Source organism: Somniosus microcephalus, chromosome 30 (genome assembly GCF_052327205.1).
Source record: "Somniosus microcephalus isolate GS21.2 chromosome 30, FLI_Smic_1.0, whole genome shotgun sequence".
Lineage (NCBI taxonomy): Eukaryota > Metazoa > Chordata > Chondrichthyes > Squaliformes > Somniosidae > Somniosus > Somniosus microcephalus.
Window position 1 is genome coordinate 21,733,756 of NC_141016.1, and position 18,559 is coordinate 21,752,314.

The 18,559-nt window shown below is 46.8% G+C and overlaps 1 protein-coding gene across 1 annotated transcript in view; it reads left to right on the plus strand.

Annotated features, from left to right (window-relative positions):
- The first annotated feature begins 732 nt into the window (after positions 1–732).
- The window catches only part of LOC147098006 (tetraspanin-15-like), a 344,298-nt gene continuing 326,471 nt past the window's right edge, over positions 733–18,559 (plus strand). Inside the window, exon 1 of the mRNA XM_085971200.1 lies at positions 733–928. Coding sequence (XP_085827326.1) covers positions 836–928 — 93 coding nt within the window. The 5' untranslated portion in view covers positions 733–835. The remainder of the gene's footprint in view (positions 929–18,559) is intronic.

Sequence of the window (18,559 nt, forward strand, 5' to 3'; positions counted from 1 at the left end):
AGGGGAATGGGAATAGTTCAGGGGATGGGAATAGTTCAGGGGTTGGTAATAGTTCAGGGGTTGGGAATAGTTCAGGGGAATGGGAATAGTTCAGGGGATGGGAATATTTCAGGGGTTGGGAATAGTTCAGGGGTTGGGAATAGTTCAGGGGAATGGGAATAGTTCAGGGGATGGGAATATTTCAGGGGTTGGGAATAGTTCAGGGGTTGGGAATAGTTTTGGGGTTGGGAATAGTTGAGGGGAATGGGAATAGTTCAGGGGATGGGAATATTTCAGGGGTTGGGAGTAGTTGAGGGGTTGGGAATAGTTGAGGGGTTGGGAATAGTTGAGGGGAATGGGAATAGTTGAGGGGATGGGACTAGTTGAGGGGAATGGGAATAATTGAGGGGACGGGAATAGTTCAGGGGATGGGAATAGTTGAGGAGATGGGAATGGTTGATGGATCGGAATCAGGATTGGGAGAGAGTGGTTAGGGAGCACCTAGGATACCTCATTGGCTGTAAAGCGCTTTGGGATGTCCTGAGGTTGTGGAAGGCGCTATAGAAATGCAAGTCTTTCTTTTTGGGGGGAGATGTTGGAAACACAGGTCTATGTCTGCACTGATTTAAGAAATCCACTCCAATTGTGGGGAGAGGAAACCACAGCTGGAAAACAAACAGCCTGTGATTGAGTGGAGTCAAAGGATGACTGGAGGGAACCCACACCTCGCTCTGCAAACAATGCAGTCTTGGCTGCTGCTTTCGCTTTCCAAGCGGAAGTTGCCGGGTTTAAGCGCTGTCTTTGTGTTGCTGAGAGCTCAGGTAACAGGTCAGTCGCCGGTTTTTCGGGCTCCGCGATGGGCGGGCGCAACCGGCTGCGCCGCACGGGCGCCGATCCCGGATACTTCGTGCTGAAACTGACGCTCGGGGTCTTCGCCACACTTTTCTGGGTGAGTGAAAGTCAGCGACATTGAGAAAATCGAAATTGGCAGGTGAAGAATAAAAATCAAAGGTGGCTGAGTCATTGCAGGTGACTTGGGTGGGCTGTTTCTGGGCAGGAGGAGTCCATACTTCTTGATTCCAATCTGGAGGTTTAATCCCTCTTTTTGGAGAGGGGGGGAGAGTATTATTTTAAAATCCTGACTTTGACTTTTGCTCTTAATGGATTTGGACCTTTGTTCATTTCCCCATTAAAGGGGAAGTCTCTGGGCGTTCTCAATGGGATGTATTTTTGTCTGCAGACTTAATTTGCGCTCTTAAAGGTCAGTTATTTTTTGTAACTTTTTAAATTAAATAAATGAGAATACCATCCGGACACATCTAGATATAGTTGTTTTTTTACTGTAGTTTTATGTACTTTAGCACCGGGAATGGTACCTTAGTGGATCTACAAAGGCAAAATACTGCGGATGCTGGAAATCTGAAATAAAAACAGAAAATGCTGAGTATTCCCAGCATTTTCTGTTTTTATAGCATAGCGGACTAGTAATCTAGAGACCTGGACTAATGATCCAGAGACGTGAGTTCAAATCCCACCACGGCAGCTGGGGAATTTAGATTCAGTTAATTTAAATAAATCTGGAATAAAAAGTTAGTGTCAGTAATGGTGACCTTGGAACTACCAGATTGTCGTAAAAACCCATCTGGTTCACTAATGTCCTTTTAGGGCAGGAAATCTGCTGTCCTTACCCGGTCTGGCCTATATGTGACTCCAGGCACACAGCAATGTGGCTGACTCTTAACTGCCCTCTGAAATGGCCCAGCAAGGTGGCATAGTGGTTAGCACTGTTACCTCACAGCGCCAGGGACCCGAGTTCGAATCCGGCCTCGGGTGACTGTCTGTGTGGAGTTTGCACATTCTCCCCGTGTTTGCGTGGGTTTCCTCCGGGTGCTCCAGTTTCCTCCCACAGTCCAAAGATGTGCGGGTTAGGTTGATTGGCTATGATAAATTGACCCTTAGTATTAGGGGGATTAAATATGTGGGGTTACGGGGATAGGGTGGGATATGTGTTGGTGTAGGGGTTACGGGGATCGGGTGGGATATGTGTCGGTGCAGGCTCGATGGGCCGAAATGGCCTCTACCTGCACTGTGGGGTTTCTGTGATTTCTGTGATTCTGTGAAGCCACTCAGTTGTACCAATCCGCTGCAGCAAAGTCACCGTGGGAGCACCTTTACCGCACGGACTGCAGCGGTTCAAGAAGGCAGCTCACCGCCACCTTCTCAAGGGCAATTAGGAATGGGCAATAAATGCTGGCCTTGCCAGCAACGCCCACATCCCGTGAATGAATTTTTTTTTAAAAAGCAAAATTCTCAACATTGTTTGTCAAATATTGGGAATGAAATGAATGATTTAAAGAAAGAGGCATAGAATGTTCCAGCACAGGGACAAACCGCTCCACTCATCAAATCTGACCAGTGTTCTCTCTATATGGGTCACCGTGTCTAATTCCACTCTCCGCTCACTCCCCGTACCTTTCCTTTTTACTATTCCTTTTCTTGAGCAGCTAAATTGCAAATCCGTTTATTTAAGGGAAATTGTTTTTATTTTTAAGCTTGAGACATGTCCTTAGAATTAAAGAAGGCCATTCGGCCTACTTCTTCCTTGCTACAACAAACCAAAATTAATCGCACTGCCCTGCTCTCTTCCCCAAAGCTCTGAATCTGCCTCTGCTTCAACTGTTTATCCACTCTGTACCTCAAGAGTAGAGGTGGAGGCAGATTCGATTGTGGCTTTTACAAGGGAATTGGATAAGTACCTGAAGGAAAAAAAAATGCAGGGCTACGGGGAAAGGGCGGGGGAGTGGGACTAGCTGAAGTGCTCTTGCAGAGAGCCGGCATGGGCTCCACAGGCCGAATGGCCTCCTTCTGTGCTGTAACCATTCTATGATTCTATTCTATTCTGTTCTAACCATTCCACGCTCCAACAATTCACTGTAAAGAAATTACCCTCAAACCATTTCCTTAATCTCTTCATGACGTTGTAAATTGATGTCCTGTTGTCACTGACTCCCCAACCAGAGAAAATGGTCCTTCCCTATTCACTTGATCAAAACTCTTCAGAATGATAAAAACCTCCATCAAATCCAAAAATCTCGACCCAAAGGAATGAGATTGAGTGGTCTGAAATTTCCATAACCAACCAACAATCGCGATGCTCGGAGGGAGCCCTGGTACAGTCTCCAAGCGGGAGCCCAGGAGAAAGATCAAAGCAGAACCAAAGATGTCAAACACACTGTGGAGGTGAAATTTGGTGAAGAAAAATGGGGGTGGTGTAAAGTGCGTTTCGCGTTACTGGCGCCGACCAATTTCACCCCCCAATATTTTATAATTCCTTGCATGAATTTAAAAAACAAATCACCTGAAAGGCATGGGACTTGCAAATGGATCACACGTGTTGGCACTGCTTTCCGATCAATGCTACTCCCATCTTCCCAGAAAAGTGGGGCTGCTGGAACTCGGAATCATGGGCTTAAGGAAGTGTAGACTAGTTTATTTCAGTGGGGAAGCTTCGGAGTGTTACTCAATCTCATGCTGGTGACACCATTTCTTTTTTGCACTGAACCACAAGATGGGAAGGGATGTGTGCCCACAATCCACACACTCTTTAAATTAACCTGGGATGTAAAGATGTGCATATGTTTATAATGGATGCTGCCAGGAAGGAACTGAATTGTCAAGGGACAACTCAACCCTCCCAGCGGGGAAGACATAGGAAGAGGAGGTGACCATTCAGCCCCTTGAGCCTGTTCCACCATACAGTGGCTGAACTGTATCCTAACTCCATTTACCCGACTTGGCTCCATATCCCTTAGTACCCTTGACCAGCAAAATCTATCGATCTCAGATTTAATATTATTAATTGAGCATCTACTGTTTTTTGTGTGAGTGAGTTTCACACTTCTACCACCCATTGTGTGAAGAAGTGTTTCCGAACTGCTCTTCTGAGTGGTCTGGCTCTGATTGGAGTGCGGGTGGGAGAGGGCTTCGACACCGTAACTTTTTTAAAAATTCGTTTATGGGATCAGGGCGTCGCTGGCAATGCCAGCATTTATTGCCCATCACTAGTTGCCCTTGAGGAGGTGGTGGTGAGCCGCCTTCTTGAACCGCTGCAGTCCGTGTGGTGAAGGTGCTCCCACAGTGCTGTTAGGGAGGGAGTTCCAGGATTTTGACCCAGCGACGATGAAGGATCGACAATATACTTCTAAGTCAGGATGGTGCGTGACTTGGATGGGAACTTGGAGGTGGTGGTGTTCCCATGTGCCTGCTGCCCTTGTCCTTCTAGGTGGAAGAGTTTGCGGTTTTGGGAGGCACTGCCGAAGAAACCTTGGCGAGTTGCTGCAGTGCATCTTGTAGATGGTACACACGGTGCGCTGGTGGTGGAGGGAGTGAATGTTTAATGTGGTGGATGGGGTGCCAATCAAGCGGGCTGCTTTGTCCTGGATGGTGTCGAGCTTCTTGAGTGTTGTTGGAGCTGCACTCATCCAGGCAAGTGGAAATATTCCATCACACTCCTGACTTGTGCCTTTGTAGATGGTGGAAAGGCTTTGGGGAGTCAGCAGGTGAGACACTCGCCGCAGAATACCCAGCCTCTGACCCGCTCTTGTTGCCACAGTACTCTGACTGTGTGACCTGCTGGGAGCTCCAAGCCACCCGCATGGTACTCAGTGCAGCAGGAAATCAAGTGCTGCTGAAGGACCTGGAATGAGAAACAACCAGTTGGCCCCTGCATAAACCGAGTCAAATGAATTCTCGCATAGATTCCACCGAGGCCATTCACGAGTGGAGTGGCTCCCCCAAAAAGGCCGGGGTTCTTCAGGATTCTCATGGAAAAAGTGGGCGCCCATAATCCAGCGCTGTGGAACTCTTCACCTCGGGAAATCTCCCGATTTCCTATATACATGGGTATACAGGGCATAATTTCAAAGATTTGCAGAAGACGCGAAACTCGGATATGTCGCAAACAATGAGGAGAATAGTAACGGACTTCAGGAGGACACAGACCAACTGGTGAAATGGGCAGACACATGGCAGAGGCAATTTAACACCGAGAAGTGTGAAGTGATACATTGGTAGGAAGAATGAGGAGAGGTGATACAAACTAAATGATACAATTTTAAAGGGGATGCAGGAACAGAGAGACCTGGGGGTGTCTGTACACAAATCATTGAAGGTGAAAGGACAAGTTGAGAAGGATATTAAAAAAGCATATGGGATCCTTGGCTTTATTAATAGAGGCATAGAGTTCAAAAGCAAGGAAGTTAGACTAGATGTTTATAAATCATTGGTTAGGCCTCAGCTGGAGTATTGTGTTCAATTCTGGGTACCACACTTTAGGAAGGATGTGAAGGCCTTGGAGAGGGTGCAGAGATTTACCAGAATGAGGCGAGAGCAGACCCTATTGTGATGGCGCCGATGAAGATGGCTGCCGTCCTTGCCGGCTCCGTGCGTACCAGCAGCTAAGTGTCCTTTGCTGATTGGTGCGCTCGGCTCGTTAAGAAAAAAGCATTTCACTGACTGGATTTCACTTGTTGTATTTAGTTATGTGACAAATAAAATTGAAAATTGAAAAATTGAATGGTACCAGGGATGAGGGACGTCAGTTATGTGGAGAGACTGGAGAAGCTGGGGTTGTTCTCCATGGAGCAGAGAAGGTTAAGGGGAGATTTGATAGAGGTGTTCAAAATCATGAAGGGTTTTGATAGAGTAAATAAGGAGAAACTGTTTCCAGTGGCAGAAGGGTTGGTAACCACAGGACACAGATTTAAGGTGATAGGCAAAGAGCCAGAAGCGACTTGAGGAAACATTTTTTTACGCAGCGAGTTGTTGTGACCTGGAATGCGCTGCCTGAAAGGGCGGTGGAAGCAGATTCAATAGTAACATTCAAAAGGGAATTGGATAAATACTTGAAGGGGAAAAACATTACAGGGCTATGGGGAAAGAGCGGGGGAGTGGGATTATTTGGATAGCTCTACCAAAGAACAGGCACAGGCACGATGGGCCGAATGGCCTCCTTCTGTGCTCTATCATTCTGTGAAATTTCATCTGAGAGATGGCATCTCTGACGTGCAGCACTCCCTCAGTACTGCACTGGACTGTCAGCCTATATCTTGTGCTCAAGTCTCTGGAGTGGGACTTAGAACCCATGACTTTCTGACTCTGAGGCAAGAGTGCTACCCACTGAGCAATGGCTAGCCAGTCTGCCCCTCAACACATTAATCTCCTGAGAACAGGCACTCCAGAATTGTTCCCTGTATAAACCACGCAGAACTCCAGAGAGGAGGGAGAAAGTGGGCCTAAAAATGTAATTAAATAGAAATCCAATTATTCCCTCACCACCGCTCGCTGGTTGGAGAGGGATCAGTAAGTCAAACCACTGAGAGTCTTCCCCTGAAGCTGTGTCAATCACTCAGATGATCATTAGTCAGATGCCACTTTGGTGGAGCAGATCTCGGGGACACCGTTCATGCCAGGAGGAAGCTGGCATGATGAATGTCTGCGATTGCCCGCTCCTGTTGTTTTGTTGATTTATCAAATATCTTGCAGAGGTTGTGTTAACAGAAACAGAGGACTAATGTGATCCTAATTGTGTATGTGCGTGCATGTGTGTGCATGGGTGTGCTTGTGTGTATGTGTATACATGCATGTGTGTGTATATGTGTATGTGTGTGTATCTCAGTATTTATACGTGTGTGCATGTATATGTGTGAGTCTGTGAGTGTGAGTCTGTGAGTGTGAGTAATTCTGTGTGTGAGTCTCTCTGAGTATGAGTTTGTGAGTGTGTATGTGTGTGAGATAGTGTGTGTGTGAGTCTGAATATCTGAATGTGTGTGTGTATGTGAGTGTGTGTGTGTGTGTTTATGTGTGAGAATTTGTGAGTGTGTGTGTGTGAGTGTGTGTGTGTGTATGAGTGTGTGTGGGTGTATGTGTGAGAGAGTGTGAGTGTGAGAGAGTGTTTGTGTGTGTGACAGTGAAAGTGTGTGTAAGTGAGTGAGAGCGAGTGAGAGTGTGAGAGTGTGAGAGAGTGTTGAAAATCTTGCAAGCCAGCTCAATTGTTTTTCTTTGTCCCATTTTCCCTTCTTTCATGCTCCAGTTTACACTCAGGGAGAACACTGTCTGATAACTGCGGGGAGGGAACAATCCAGTTGCCCTGGATCGTTTCCCGCTCCATATCACATGCAGTTGGCACCGTGGCCTGGCTGGGATACCCAGAAATATTGCGCTGTTCAAAGCAGTGTTTGGTAAACAGAGCAGAAAAGCTGCTCCTGTTCTTGTTCCTGTGACTTCAGCCTCTAAGCAGGAGGCAGAATCAGCACAATTTAATTACACGGTATAAAAGTAAAACAAAAAGCTCGCTGTTTTGTACTGCCAGGCTGGTACTCCACCCTCTCCATTGAAGTAGGAGGTTTGCTGGCTGCCGAAACACTGGTACAATTGAAATGATCAGTCAGGAGACCGCCGAGCCTCACCTGGTGCAGCCGTGCTTGTGAACAGGCCCTTTAACATGTCAATGACAGCCAGTCAATTCTTCTTCCTTTGACAGCACTCCCTAGTATAAAGCTTGTGACCTCTGGAGACCCAATGGGATTGAAGAACCATTTCTCATGTGTTCTGAAGCTTCTGTTGAGGTCTACAATTACCTCATCAGAGTAAGAGCCTTTATTCGGGCAGTGACATAGTGGAGTATGGTTCCACGGAGGCTGGCAGCTCTCCCATCCCATGGGGTTCAAGGTGGGCCGGGCTGCTTGGTTACAGCAAGCCTCAGCCAGCCTTTATCGCACCGTCTATTAAAACCAGCCCACTGTACGAAGAAAAAAGCTTTTTATTTCTTTTCTTTTGGTTGGCACCTGCTCGTTGTTGCACATTTCGTAAAAATGGAGCGAGGCAGAGACGGTGAAGCTTTGCGGAGCGTGTTGCGACCAAATGATCCCACACTGCTCAATCACCAAATGCAGATTCACAGACTCAGCATTGACTAAGAATTGCGAATGGATGGGGGGTGGTGGGAGTTTATCTTATAGAGCGATTTAACGATTGTTTGCAACTGCATGTGACAAATGCTCACAACATTTGAAAACAAGTATTGATTGAGATAAGTATTCCTTTGGGTAGGGGTTAAAGGTTATGGGAGTAGGGTGAAAGGTAGCATGGCGGGGGGGTGGTGAAGGTTGGGGGGCTGAGGAACATTTCTTGATCACTTCAGCCAATGACTGGGACCTTGCTGAAGTGGCCATTCTGCAGAGTAAGCTCAGATAAGTGAGTGTCGGGCGAGTGAATAATCGGGAGATTGTGTGCAAACCGACCTGATGCTTGCCTGCAGTCGCTCTTTTCAGCGACTGATCAATAGCTGGAACGCTGGATTTGAAAAGATAAAGGTATCCTTACACAGCCCAAGGACATTAGAATTGATTGTGGAAGCCTCACTGTTGCCTTGCCTGAGATCAGACAACTCTGCACAGACCAAGGATGCCCCAGGAAGGGTTTTATTTACATATAGAAAGGAAAAAGAAAGACTTGCATTTCTATAGCGCCTTTCACGACCACCGGACGTCTCAAAGTGCTTCACAGCCAATTAAGGACTTTTTGAAGTGTAGTCACTGTTGTAACACGGGATACTCAGCAGCCAATTTGCGCACAGCAAGCTCCCACAAACAGCAATGTGACAATGACCAGATAATCTGTTTAGTGATATTGATTGAGGGATAAATATTGGCCCCAGGACACAGGGGAGAACTCCCCCTGCTCTTCTTTGAAATAATGCCGTGGAATCTTTTACGTCCACCTGAGAGAGCAGACGGGGCCTCGGTTTAACGTCTCATCCGAAAGACGGCACCTCCGACAGCACAGCACTCCCTCAGCACTGCACTGGAGTGTCAGCCTAGCTTTTTGTGCTCCAGTCCCTGGAGTGGGACTTGAACCCACAACCTTCTGACTCAGAGGCGAGTGTGCTACCGACATAGAAATTACAAGACGGAATTATATTTTTACAGAGCACTTTTCATTATTTATGGTTACAAAATCAAACACACGTGCCCTGCGCCATATTGCCACAGATATTGCAGTTACTGTCTCTTTTCATTTCCCCCCCTTACCTCCAGGTATAGCTGGAATAGATGGTGTTTGCTCACTGGCCTGACGACTGCGAGGATTTCTTTCTGACCATTTCCTGCATAAGTCTGAGGGAAAACATGGCTGAAGAGTCATGGCTCTCAACGGGAACCTGTTCCATTTTCAAAGCAAGAACAGTGAAATTAGAAATTCACGCCCAATAAGGTCAATTTCAAAGACAGAGACCATCTGCCACACGGACATGCTCTGACACCCTCTTACTCATAAGCTGTGGTGGGCAATAAATTTTAACAAGCTTTTTTATTTATGGACGATTTATTCAGCTCACGAAGATGAGAGATCTCAGTGTTGGCAACCAGAACACTTTGTTTTATTTTTATAGCTTAGTGTTATCAAGGAACAGGTCAGGTACAATGCAGATAAGATGCAGAGTAAAGCTGCCTCTATTCTGGCCCAGCAGTTACTCAAACCTAACAATCCTGCAGCCTGACTGCGATGCTCCTACAGAGGAGGCTGCAGTAGTTAGAAATCTCGGGGGATGTTGTGAGAGAATCCGGCCAAACAGTTGCAGGATGGGCTCGGGAGTCTCTGTGCTAAAGATAGCCAGACTGACTTCTCCGAGTCTTCAGTGTTGCAGCTGCTTGCTGACCCCATAGCATTTAACTGCTGCCCGGTCTTATCAGCTCTTAAAGTCAAGTGCAATATATGAAATAACAACAGAAAATGCTGGAGAAACTCAGCAAGTCAGGCAACATCCGTGGAGAGAAATTTGAGTTGACGTTTCGGGTTTGACCCTTCTTCAAAACTGGAGAGAAAAGGAACTAGATCGAAGGCAGGGCTGCGATCGGACAAAAGAATTAAAGAACCAAAAGAAGTAAAAGAGATTAGAAGCTAGACGAGATGGTAATAGGCTGTGATTAGGTGTAAAGTGTACTGGCAGGGCAATAGATAGCTGCCAGGTGTGAGAGAGAAACAAAAGGAAAGGGGGGGGGGGGGGGGAAAGGAAAGGAGTGGAAAAATATAAGTGAAAATGAAATAGGGGCCGAGGTTATGATCTGAAATTGTTGAACTCGATATTGAGACCGGAAGGCTGCAGACTGCCTAATCGGAAGATGAGGTGCTGTTCCTCGAGTTTACGTTGAGCAATATATGAGCTGTGTCAGTAAGCAAATAAACTATAAATGCAAATGTCAAGTGTTAAGGTGCCAGCTGTGGCTCGGAGGGCAGCACTCTCACCTCTGAGTCAGAAGGTTGTGTGTTCAGGCCCCACTCCAGAGACTTGAGTACAAAATCTAGGCTGCCACCCATCATTATGTTGGAGAGTGAGTCAGTATCTAGGCAGTGCTGCACTGTCAGAGGTGCCGTCTTTCGGATGAGACATTAAATCAAGGCCCCGTCTGCTCTCTCAGGTGGACGTAAAAGATCCCGTGGCACTATTCAAAGAAGAGCAAGGGAGTTCTAGCTAGTATTTATCCCTGAACCAACATCTCTAAAACAGATTATCTGGTCATTATCACATTGCTGTTTGTGGGACCTTGCTGTGCACAAATTGGCTGCCATGCTTCCTACATTACAACAGTGACTACACTCCAAAATGTACTTCATTGGCTGTAAAGTGCTTTGGGACATCCTGGGGCTGTGAAAGGCGCTATATAAATGGAAGTTTTTTCTTTCTATTCATATGAAGCAAGCTTTTCCCTTCCTGCAAATATGTTCTCAACGGTGCTGTAGCTGTTTAGTGACATTAGATGGCGCTGTTCTGGGAAATGCAACAAAGTTCAGAAGAAAAATAATTTTTCAAAGAAGGGAGCGGGAGAAAGTTTGAAATGAAATTAGCCCAATTGCCCGGATTCTGCAGCGAAGGCACGGCGCTCGCTGTTTACCTCGCTCACAGCTACCCACAAAGCTTTTGTGGGCTTGCTCCAATCTGGCCGCTTATCCAGCATGGCACCCTCTACAGGGTATCTGTGACGTCTGTGAGCTGAACAAGAAATAGTGAGCCCCTTCAACCAATCAGATTGAAGAATCCTCACTGAGACACGCAGGGCTGGATTTTCATTGAGGAGGCGGGACTACAACTTTCAGGGTTGTAGTCCCGCCTCCATCGAGTTCTAGCCAACCCACGCGATTTTGACTTGATTGACCTTGTTGAGCCTGCCCAGCAGGCCAATTAAGGGCCACCCGGCAACAGGTGACATCACAGATTGATATTTCATCTGTCAAGACCTTTTGACAGATGAAATATCAGCGTTTGACAGCTGTTTGAAGCTGTCAAACACTGACAATCTGTATTACATAAGAACATAAGAAATAGGAGCAGGAGTAGGCCAATCCGCCCCTCGAGCCTGCTCCGCCATTCAATAAGATCATGGCTGATCTGATCCTAACCGCCAATCTACTATCACAGAACCATCTCCTGAATCTAACAGAATTAGACACACGAAATAGGAGCAGGATCAGGCTACACGGCCCCTGGGCCCGCTCCGCTACCCACAGGGCCATGTACGATCCGAACCTAGACTCATGTCCAAATTCCTGCCCACTCCCCGTAACCCTTAATTCCCTTTACTTCTAGGAAACTGTCTATTTCTGTTTTAAATTTATGTAATGATGTAGCTTCTACAGCTTTTTGGGGCAGCATATTCCATGGACCTACCACCCTCTGAGTGAAGTAGTTCCTCCTCATCTCAGTTTTGAAAGAGCAGCCCCTTATTCTAAGACTATGCCCCCTAGTTCTAGTTTCACCCATCATCGGGAACATCCTCCCCGCATCCACCCGATCCAACCCCTTCACAATCGACTCAACCTCTCCTCATATGTCCATCCCCTCATCCCCGGGATTAACCGAGTGAACCTTCTTTGTACTGACTCGAGAGCAAGTATGTCTTTTCTTAAGTATGGACACCAAAACTGTATGCAGTATTCCAGGTGCGGTCTCACCAATACCTTGTACAACTAAGTTAATTCCTTCCTCTCAGGATGATTTAGAGATCTCCCCGGAACAGAAAGCTGAATGCTGCAATTTTTGACAGCTCGCAGCCATTCTGCTTTCTGTGCTGGTGAGGTGAGGGACTCCCGAGACCTGAAGGAAGGAAGGCTGTAAAGGTAAGTAAAGGTATGTAAAACTTCTTTAAACACTTTACACACACCAAACACACTTACCTTTGCCCTGAACACCGGACATCTCGACCCCTCCAAGCCCTTCATCCCGACAGTCCGCCTCCTCTAACTTGGCGTGGTTTAGAGTCATAGAGTCATAGAGTAATACAGCACGGATAGAGGCCCTTCGGCCCATCGTGTCCGCGCCGGCCATCAAGCCCTGTCTAATCTAATCCCATATTCCAGCATTTGGCCCGTAGCCTTGTATGCTATGGCATTTCAAGTGCACATCCAAATGCTTCTTAAATGTTGTGAGGGTTTCTGCCTCCACAACCCTTTCAGGCAGTGAGTTCCAGACTCCAACCACCCTCTGGGTGAAAAAGTTCTTTCTCAAATCCCCTCTAAACCTCCCGCCCTTTACCTTGAATCTATGCCCCCTAGTTATTGACCCCTCTACTAAGGGAAAAAGCTCCTCAGCATCCATCCTATCTATGCCCCTCATAATTTTGTACACCTCAATCATGTCCCCCCTCAGCCTCCTCAGCTCCAAGGAAAACAAACCCAATCTGCCCAGTCTCTCTTCATAGCTGAAGCGCTCCAGCCCTGGTAACATCCTGGTGAACCTCCTCTGCACCCTCTCTAACGCGATCACATCCTTCCTGTAGTGTGGCGACCAGAACTGCACACAGTATTCCAGCTGTGGCCTAACCAGTGTTTTATACAGCTCCATCATAACCTCCTTGCTCTTATATTCAATGCCTCGGCTAATGAAGGCAAGTATCCCATATGCCTTTTTTACCACCTTATCCACCTGTTCCGCCGCCTTCAGGAATCTGTGTACTTGCACACCCAGATCCCTCTGACCCTCCGTCTTGCCTAGGGTCTTTCCATTCATTGTGTATTCCTTTGCCTTGTTAGTCCCCCCAAAGTGCATCACCTCGCACTTTTCCGGGTTAAATTCCATTTGCCACTGTTCCGCCCATCTGACCAACCCATCTATATCGTCCTGCAGACTGAGGCTACCCTCCTCGCTATTTACCACCCTACCAATTTTTGTATCATCCGCGAACTTACTGATCATACCCTTTACATTCATATCCAAGTCATTAATGTAGACCACAAACAGCAAGAGACCCAGCACCGATCCCTGTGGTACCCCACTGGCCACAGGCTTCCAGTCACAAAAACAACCTTCGACCATCACCCTCTGCCTTCTGCCACTAAGCCAGTTTTGTATCCAATGTGCCAAGGCACCCTGGATTCCATGGGCTCTTACCTTCTTGACCAGTCTCCTGTGCGGGACTTTATCGAAGGCCTTACTGAAATCCATGTATACCACATCCACTGCGTTACCCTCATCCACACACCTAGTCACCCCCTCAAAAAATTCAATCAAATTAGTCAGACATGATCTTCCCTTGACAAAGCCATGTTGACTATCCCTGATTAATCCTTGCCTCTCCAAGTGGAGACAAATTTTGTCCCTCAGGATTTTTTCCAATAATTTTCCTACCACTGATGTTAGGCTCACTGGCCTGTAGTTCCCCGGTTTTTCCCTACTACCCTTCTTGAATAATGGTACTACATTAGCGGTTCTCCAGTCCTCTGGCACATCCCCTGTGGCCAGAGAGGTCCTGAATATATGTGTTAGAGCCCCCGCAATCTCCTCCTTTGCCTCACACAGCAGCCTGGGATACATTTCATCCGGGCCTGGGGATTTATCCATTTTTAGGCCAGCTAAAACCGCTAATACCTCCTCCCTCTCGATGTTAATATGTTCGAGCATATCACAGTCCCCCCGCCCTATTTCTATGTCTACATCGTCCTTCTCCATAGTGAAAACAGATGCAAAAAATTCATTTAGAACCCCTCCTACATCTTCCGGCTCCACACACACATTGCCACTTTTGTCCCTAATGGGCCCTATTTTTTCCCTAGTTATCCTCTTACCCTTAATATACTTATAAAACATCTTCGGATTTTCCTTTATTTTGCTCGCCAGTGTTATTTCATGGCCCCTCCTTGATCTCCTAATTTCTTTTTTAAGTATCCCCCTGCACTTTTTGTACTCCTCTAGGGCTTCCTCCGTCTTTAGCCTTTTGTATCTACCAAAAGCCCTCCTTTTTTTCCTAATCCATTCTCGTATATCCCCTGACATCCAAGGTTCCCTGTGGTTTTTGGAACCACCCTTGACCTTTACGGGAACATGTTGCCATTGTATGATCTCAATCTCCCTTCTGAAAGCCTCCCATTGCTCCGATGCGGATTTTCCTACAAGTAGCTGATCCCAGTCCATTTTGGCCAGATCCTGCCTTATCCTATTAAAATCGGCCTTCCCCCAATTTAGAACCTTTATTTCCGGCCCATCCCTGTCCTTTTCCATGGCCACCTTAAATCTTACCATATTATGGTCACTATCACCAAAGTGCTCACCTACTAGCACTTTTTCCACTTGGCCGGCCACATTCCCTAGAATTAGGTCCAGTACCGCCCCCTCTCTTGTAGGACTTTCTACATGCTGGCTCAAAAAGCTCTCCTGGATGCACTTTAAGAATTCTACACCCTCTGAGCCTTTCACACTCTGACTATCCCAGTTAATATTGGGGAAGTTGAAATCCCCCATTATTATTACCCTATTATTTGCACATTTCTCTGAGATTTGCCTACATATCTGTTCCTCTATCTCCCCCTGACTGTTTGGAGGCCTATAGTACACTCCCAGCAAAGTGCTTGCCCCCTTTTTGTTTTTAAGCTCCACCCATATGGCCTCATTAGAGGACCCTGCTAATATATCATCCCTCCTTACTGCAGTAATTGACTCCTTAATTAATATTGCGACACCCCCCTCCTCTTATACCTCCCCCTCTGTCTCGCCTGAAGATTCTGTACCCCGGAATATTGAGCTGCCAGTCTTGCCCTTCCCTCAACCATGTCTCCGTGATAGCAACAATATCATACTCCCATGTGTTTATCAACACCTTCAGTTCATCCACCTTATTTGCAAGACTCCTTGCATTAAAATAGATGCCATCCAGCCTTGCCCTTATATATTTGCCCTGTCTACCAAGCTGACTTGTTTTTTTCTCTATAATTGGCAGCACATCCCCCCCTATTTCAGCTCCCCTCTGTATCCCATCCCCCTGCCAAGTTAGTTTAAACCCCCCCCAACAGTGCTAGCAAACCTCCCCGCAAGGATATTTGTCGCGCTCTGGTTCAGGTGCAACCCGTCCGACTTGTACAAGTCCCACCTTTCCCAGAAGCAGGCCCAGTGATCCAGGAAAGTAAAACCCTCCCCCCTACACCAACTCTTTAGCCACGCATTCATCTGCTCTATCCTCCCATTCCTATACTTACTAGCACGTGGCACTGGGAGTAATCCAGAGATTACAACCTTTGAGGTCCTGCTCTTTAATCTGTTACCTAGCTCCCTAAATTCTTGATGCAGGACCTCATCCCTCTTTTTACCTATGTCGTTGGTACCAATGTGGACCACGACCATTGGCTGTTCACCCTCCCCCTCCAGAATGCCCTGCAGCCGCTCAGTGACATCCTTGACCCTGGCACCAGGGAGGCAACAAACCATCCTGGATTCACGTCTACGGCCACAGAAGCTGTCGGGAATCCCACACTTCAACATTAAAAATAGGGATTAGGCTAAAAAACTGCCTGTTAACTACCTGTTAACAGGCAGTTAACTGGCACCAATCCCCTTCCCGCCTCGGGGAGGCGGGTCCCGGTGCGGGTCAGGTACCCGCCTCCTTTGAAACTGGCATGGAGGTAGGTTGGGGCGGGATGGGGTCGGGACCCCCGATTTCGAGATTTTAACCCCCCACACGCCTCCAATCCCGCCTCCACGGCCCAATGAAAATCCTGCCCGCAGAGCCGAAACCAGGTAGCATAAATTAGATTTAAATCATGTACAGAAAGCGGAAGAAATATAAATATGGGATTTAAAGAGAGATAAAAGAGACAAAGGGACTGAGACTCCACACTTGTAAAATTAAATTTCCAGGGCCAGAGAGGTTGTTTGGCAGTAATTATCACTTATCATGCCGTTAATAATTCACTTACCCCTGAATGCACCAGCCCTAACTTTTTCTGCCATTTTTAGTGGGGAACTCGTGCCAAGTACCGCAAGTTCACGCCGTTACATTGATTTCAGTGCCAAGTCTATCAGCGAGGACTGTAACAGCGCAACCTGTGGAGGAGCAGGGTATCTCTGACAGCAAATTCCGGATTTCCACGTTTAACTGCGCATGTGCGGATGCCGGAAGTTGCTGTCTGATTTACCCTATTGTAACGGTGAGCACTGTTAGCCTCACCATTATTCTTATTGCAAAATGCGACCCCTAAAATTTAAAGAAATGGAGTGAAACTGAACACAAACAAAATGCTTTCAGGAATTAGGACACTGTACAGGTAATTGTATAAGTAACAAAAAGGAGAGATTGGGTCGATTAGGCTTATATTTGCTAGAGTTTAGAAGAATGAGAGGGGATTTCATTGAAACATAAAATTCTAACAGGACTAGACAGACTAGATGCAGGAAGGATGTTCCCAATGGCAGGGGAGTCCAGAACCAGTGGTCACAGTCTAAGGATAAGGGGTAAGCCATTTGGGACTGAGATGAGGAGGAATTTCTTCACCCAGAGAGTGGTGAACCTGTGGAATTCTCTACCACACAGGGCAGTTAAGGCCAATTCATTAAATATATTCAAGAAGGAGTTAGATATATTTCTTAAGGCTAAAGGAATCAAGGGATATGGGGAGAAGGCAGGGACAGGGTACTGAATTTGGATGATCAGCCATGATCTCATTAAATGGCGGAGCAGGCTCGAGGGGCCGAATGGCCTACTCCTGCTCTTATCTTCTATGTAGGATGCTGTTTAGAACTAGTTAACTTTTGTTTCATTATAAATGTTAATTTCACCTGTAAATTTGCCAGTTGTCATCTTTTGGTGCTTTAAATTTAAACATGAGCCAATCAGATGGAAGACATTTACATCTGAGAAATAACTTGCTTGGAATTCAGTGTGACGGGGGAAATATACGCACATATATTGCTAAGTTACAGATATTGTCCTGTGGTTATTATGGTACAAGTATGAAGACTGATGTGATTAGCTTGGACTAAAATCTAACTGAGCGTTTACCTGTAAAATGATGCATAGCGCTGGTGTGAAGAAAAAGAAGTTGGATTTCTATCTTCTGGTTTATCCCTCAACCAACAGATGATCTGGCCATTTAGCTGATTGCTGTTTGTGGGAGCTTGCTGTGCGCCAATGGACTGCTGCGTTTCCCACATTACAACAGTGACCACGCTGCAAAAGTACTTCATTGGTTGAGAAGTGCTTTGGGACGTTCTCAGGTCATGAAAGGTGCTGTAGAAATGCAAGTTCTTTCTTTCTCTGGATTATGGCATCAGGCCTCGGTATCTTCTTCTTCTTCTCCTTCTTAGGCAGTCCCTCGGAACCGAGGATAACTTGCTTCCACATTAAGAATGAGTTCTCAGGTGACTGATGAGTCCAGTGCGGGACCTGCAGTCTGTCACAGGTGGGGCAGACGGTGGTTGAAGGGGTGGGTGGGTGAGGTGCTTGGGTTGACGTGCGCTCCTTGCGCTGTTTGCGCTTGGCTTCCGCTTGCTCCCAGCGAAGACACTCGAGGTGTTCGGCGCCTTCCCGGATGCTTCTCCTCCACTTTGTGCGGCCTTGCGCCAGGGATTCCCAGGTGTCGGTGGGGATGTTGCACTTTTTCAAGGAGGCTTTGAGGGTGTCCTTGAAGCGTTTCCTCTGCCCACCTGGGGCTCTCTTGCCGTGTCGGAGCTCCGAGTAGAGCGCTTGTTTCGGGAGTCTCGTATTGGGCACGCAGACGATGTGACCCGTCCATCGGAGCTGATCGAGCGTGGTCAAAGCTTCGATGCTGGGGATGTTGGCCTGAGCGAGAACACTGACGTTGGTGCGCCTATCCTGCCAATGGATTTGCAGGATCTTGCGGAGGCAGCATTGGTGATACCTCTCCAGTGCTTTGAACTGCTTGGTGTACAATGGTATAAGATCTGGTCTCGGGTCTCGGTACAAGATGACACTATCACACAGTATAGGCTGGCACTGTCACTCAGTATAAGCTGACACTATTACTTCTAAGAGATTGCAGGCATTCCAGGGATGGCTGGTATTGCAATCTACATCCACCAGTAACGTGCTGAATATAGAATAGTCTGGTACCTAAATTAATGGTAATGCATTTACATTTCAAAAACTGTACCTCATTTCCATTTGATAAAACAAATGCATTTCAAAGCAAGGAAGTTATGAATCACCAGTGGCAGCAGATTGCGGCATCAAGAAAGTCAAACCAGAGGATGCGAGATGATTGAAAAGTGAAATTCGAACATAAAACTGTTTTAGAGTCCCAT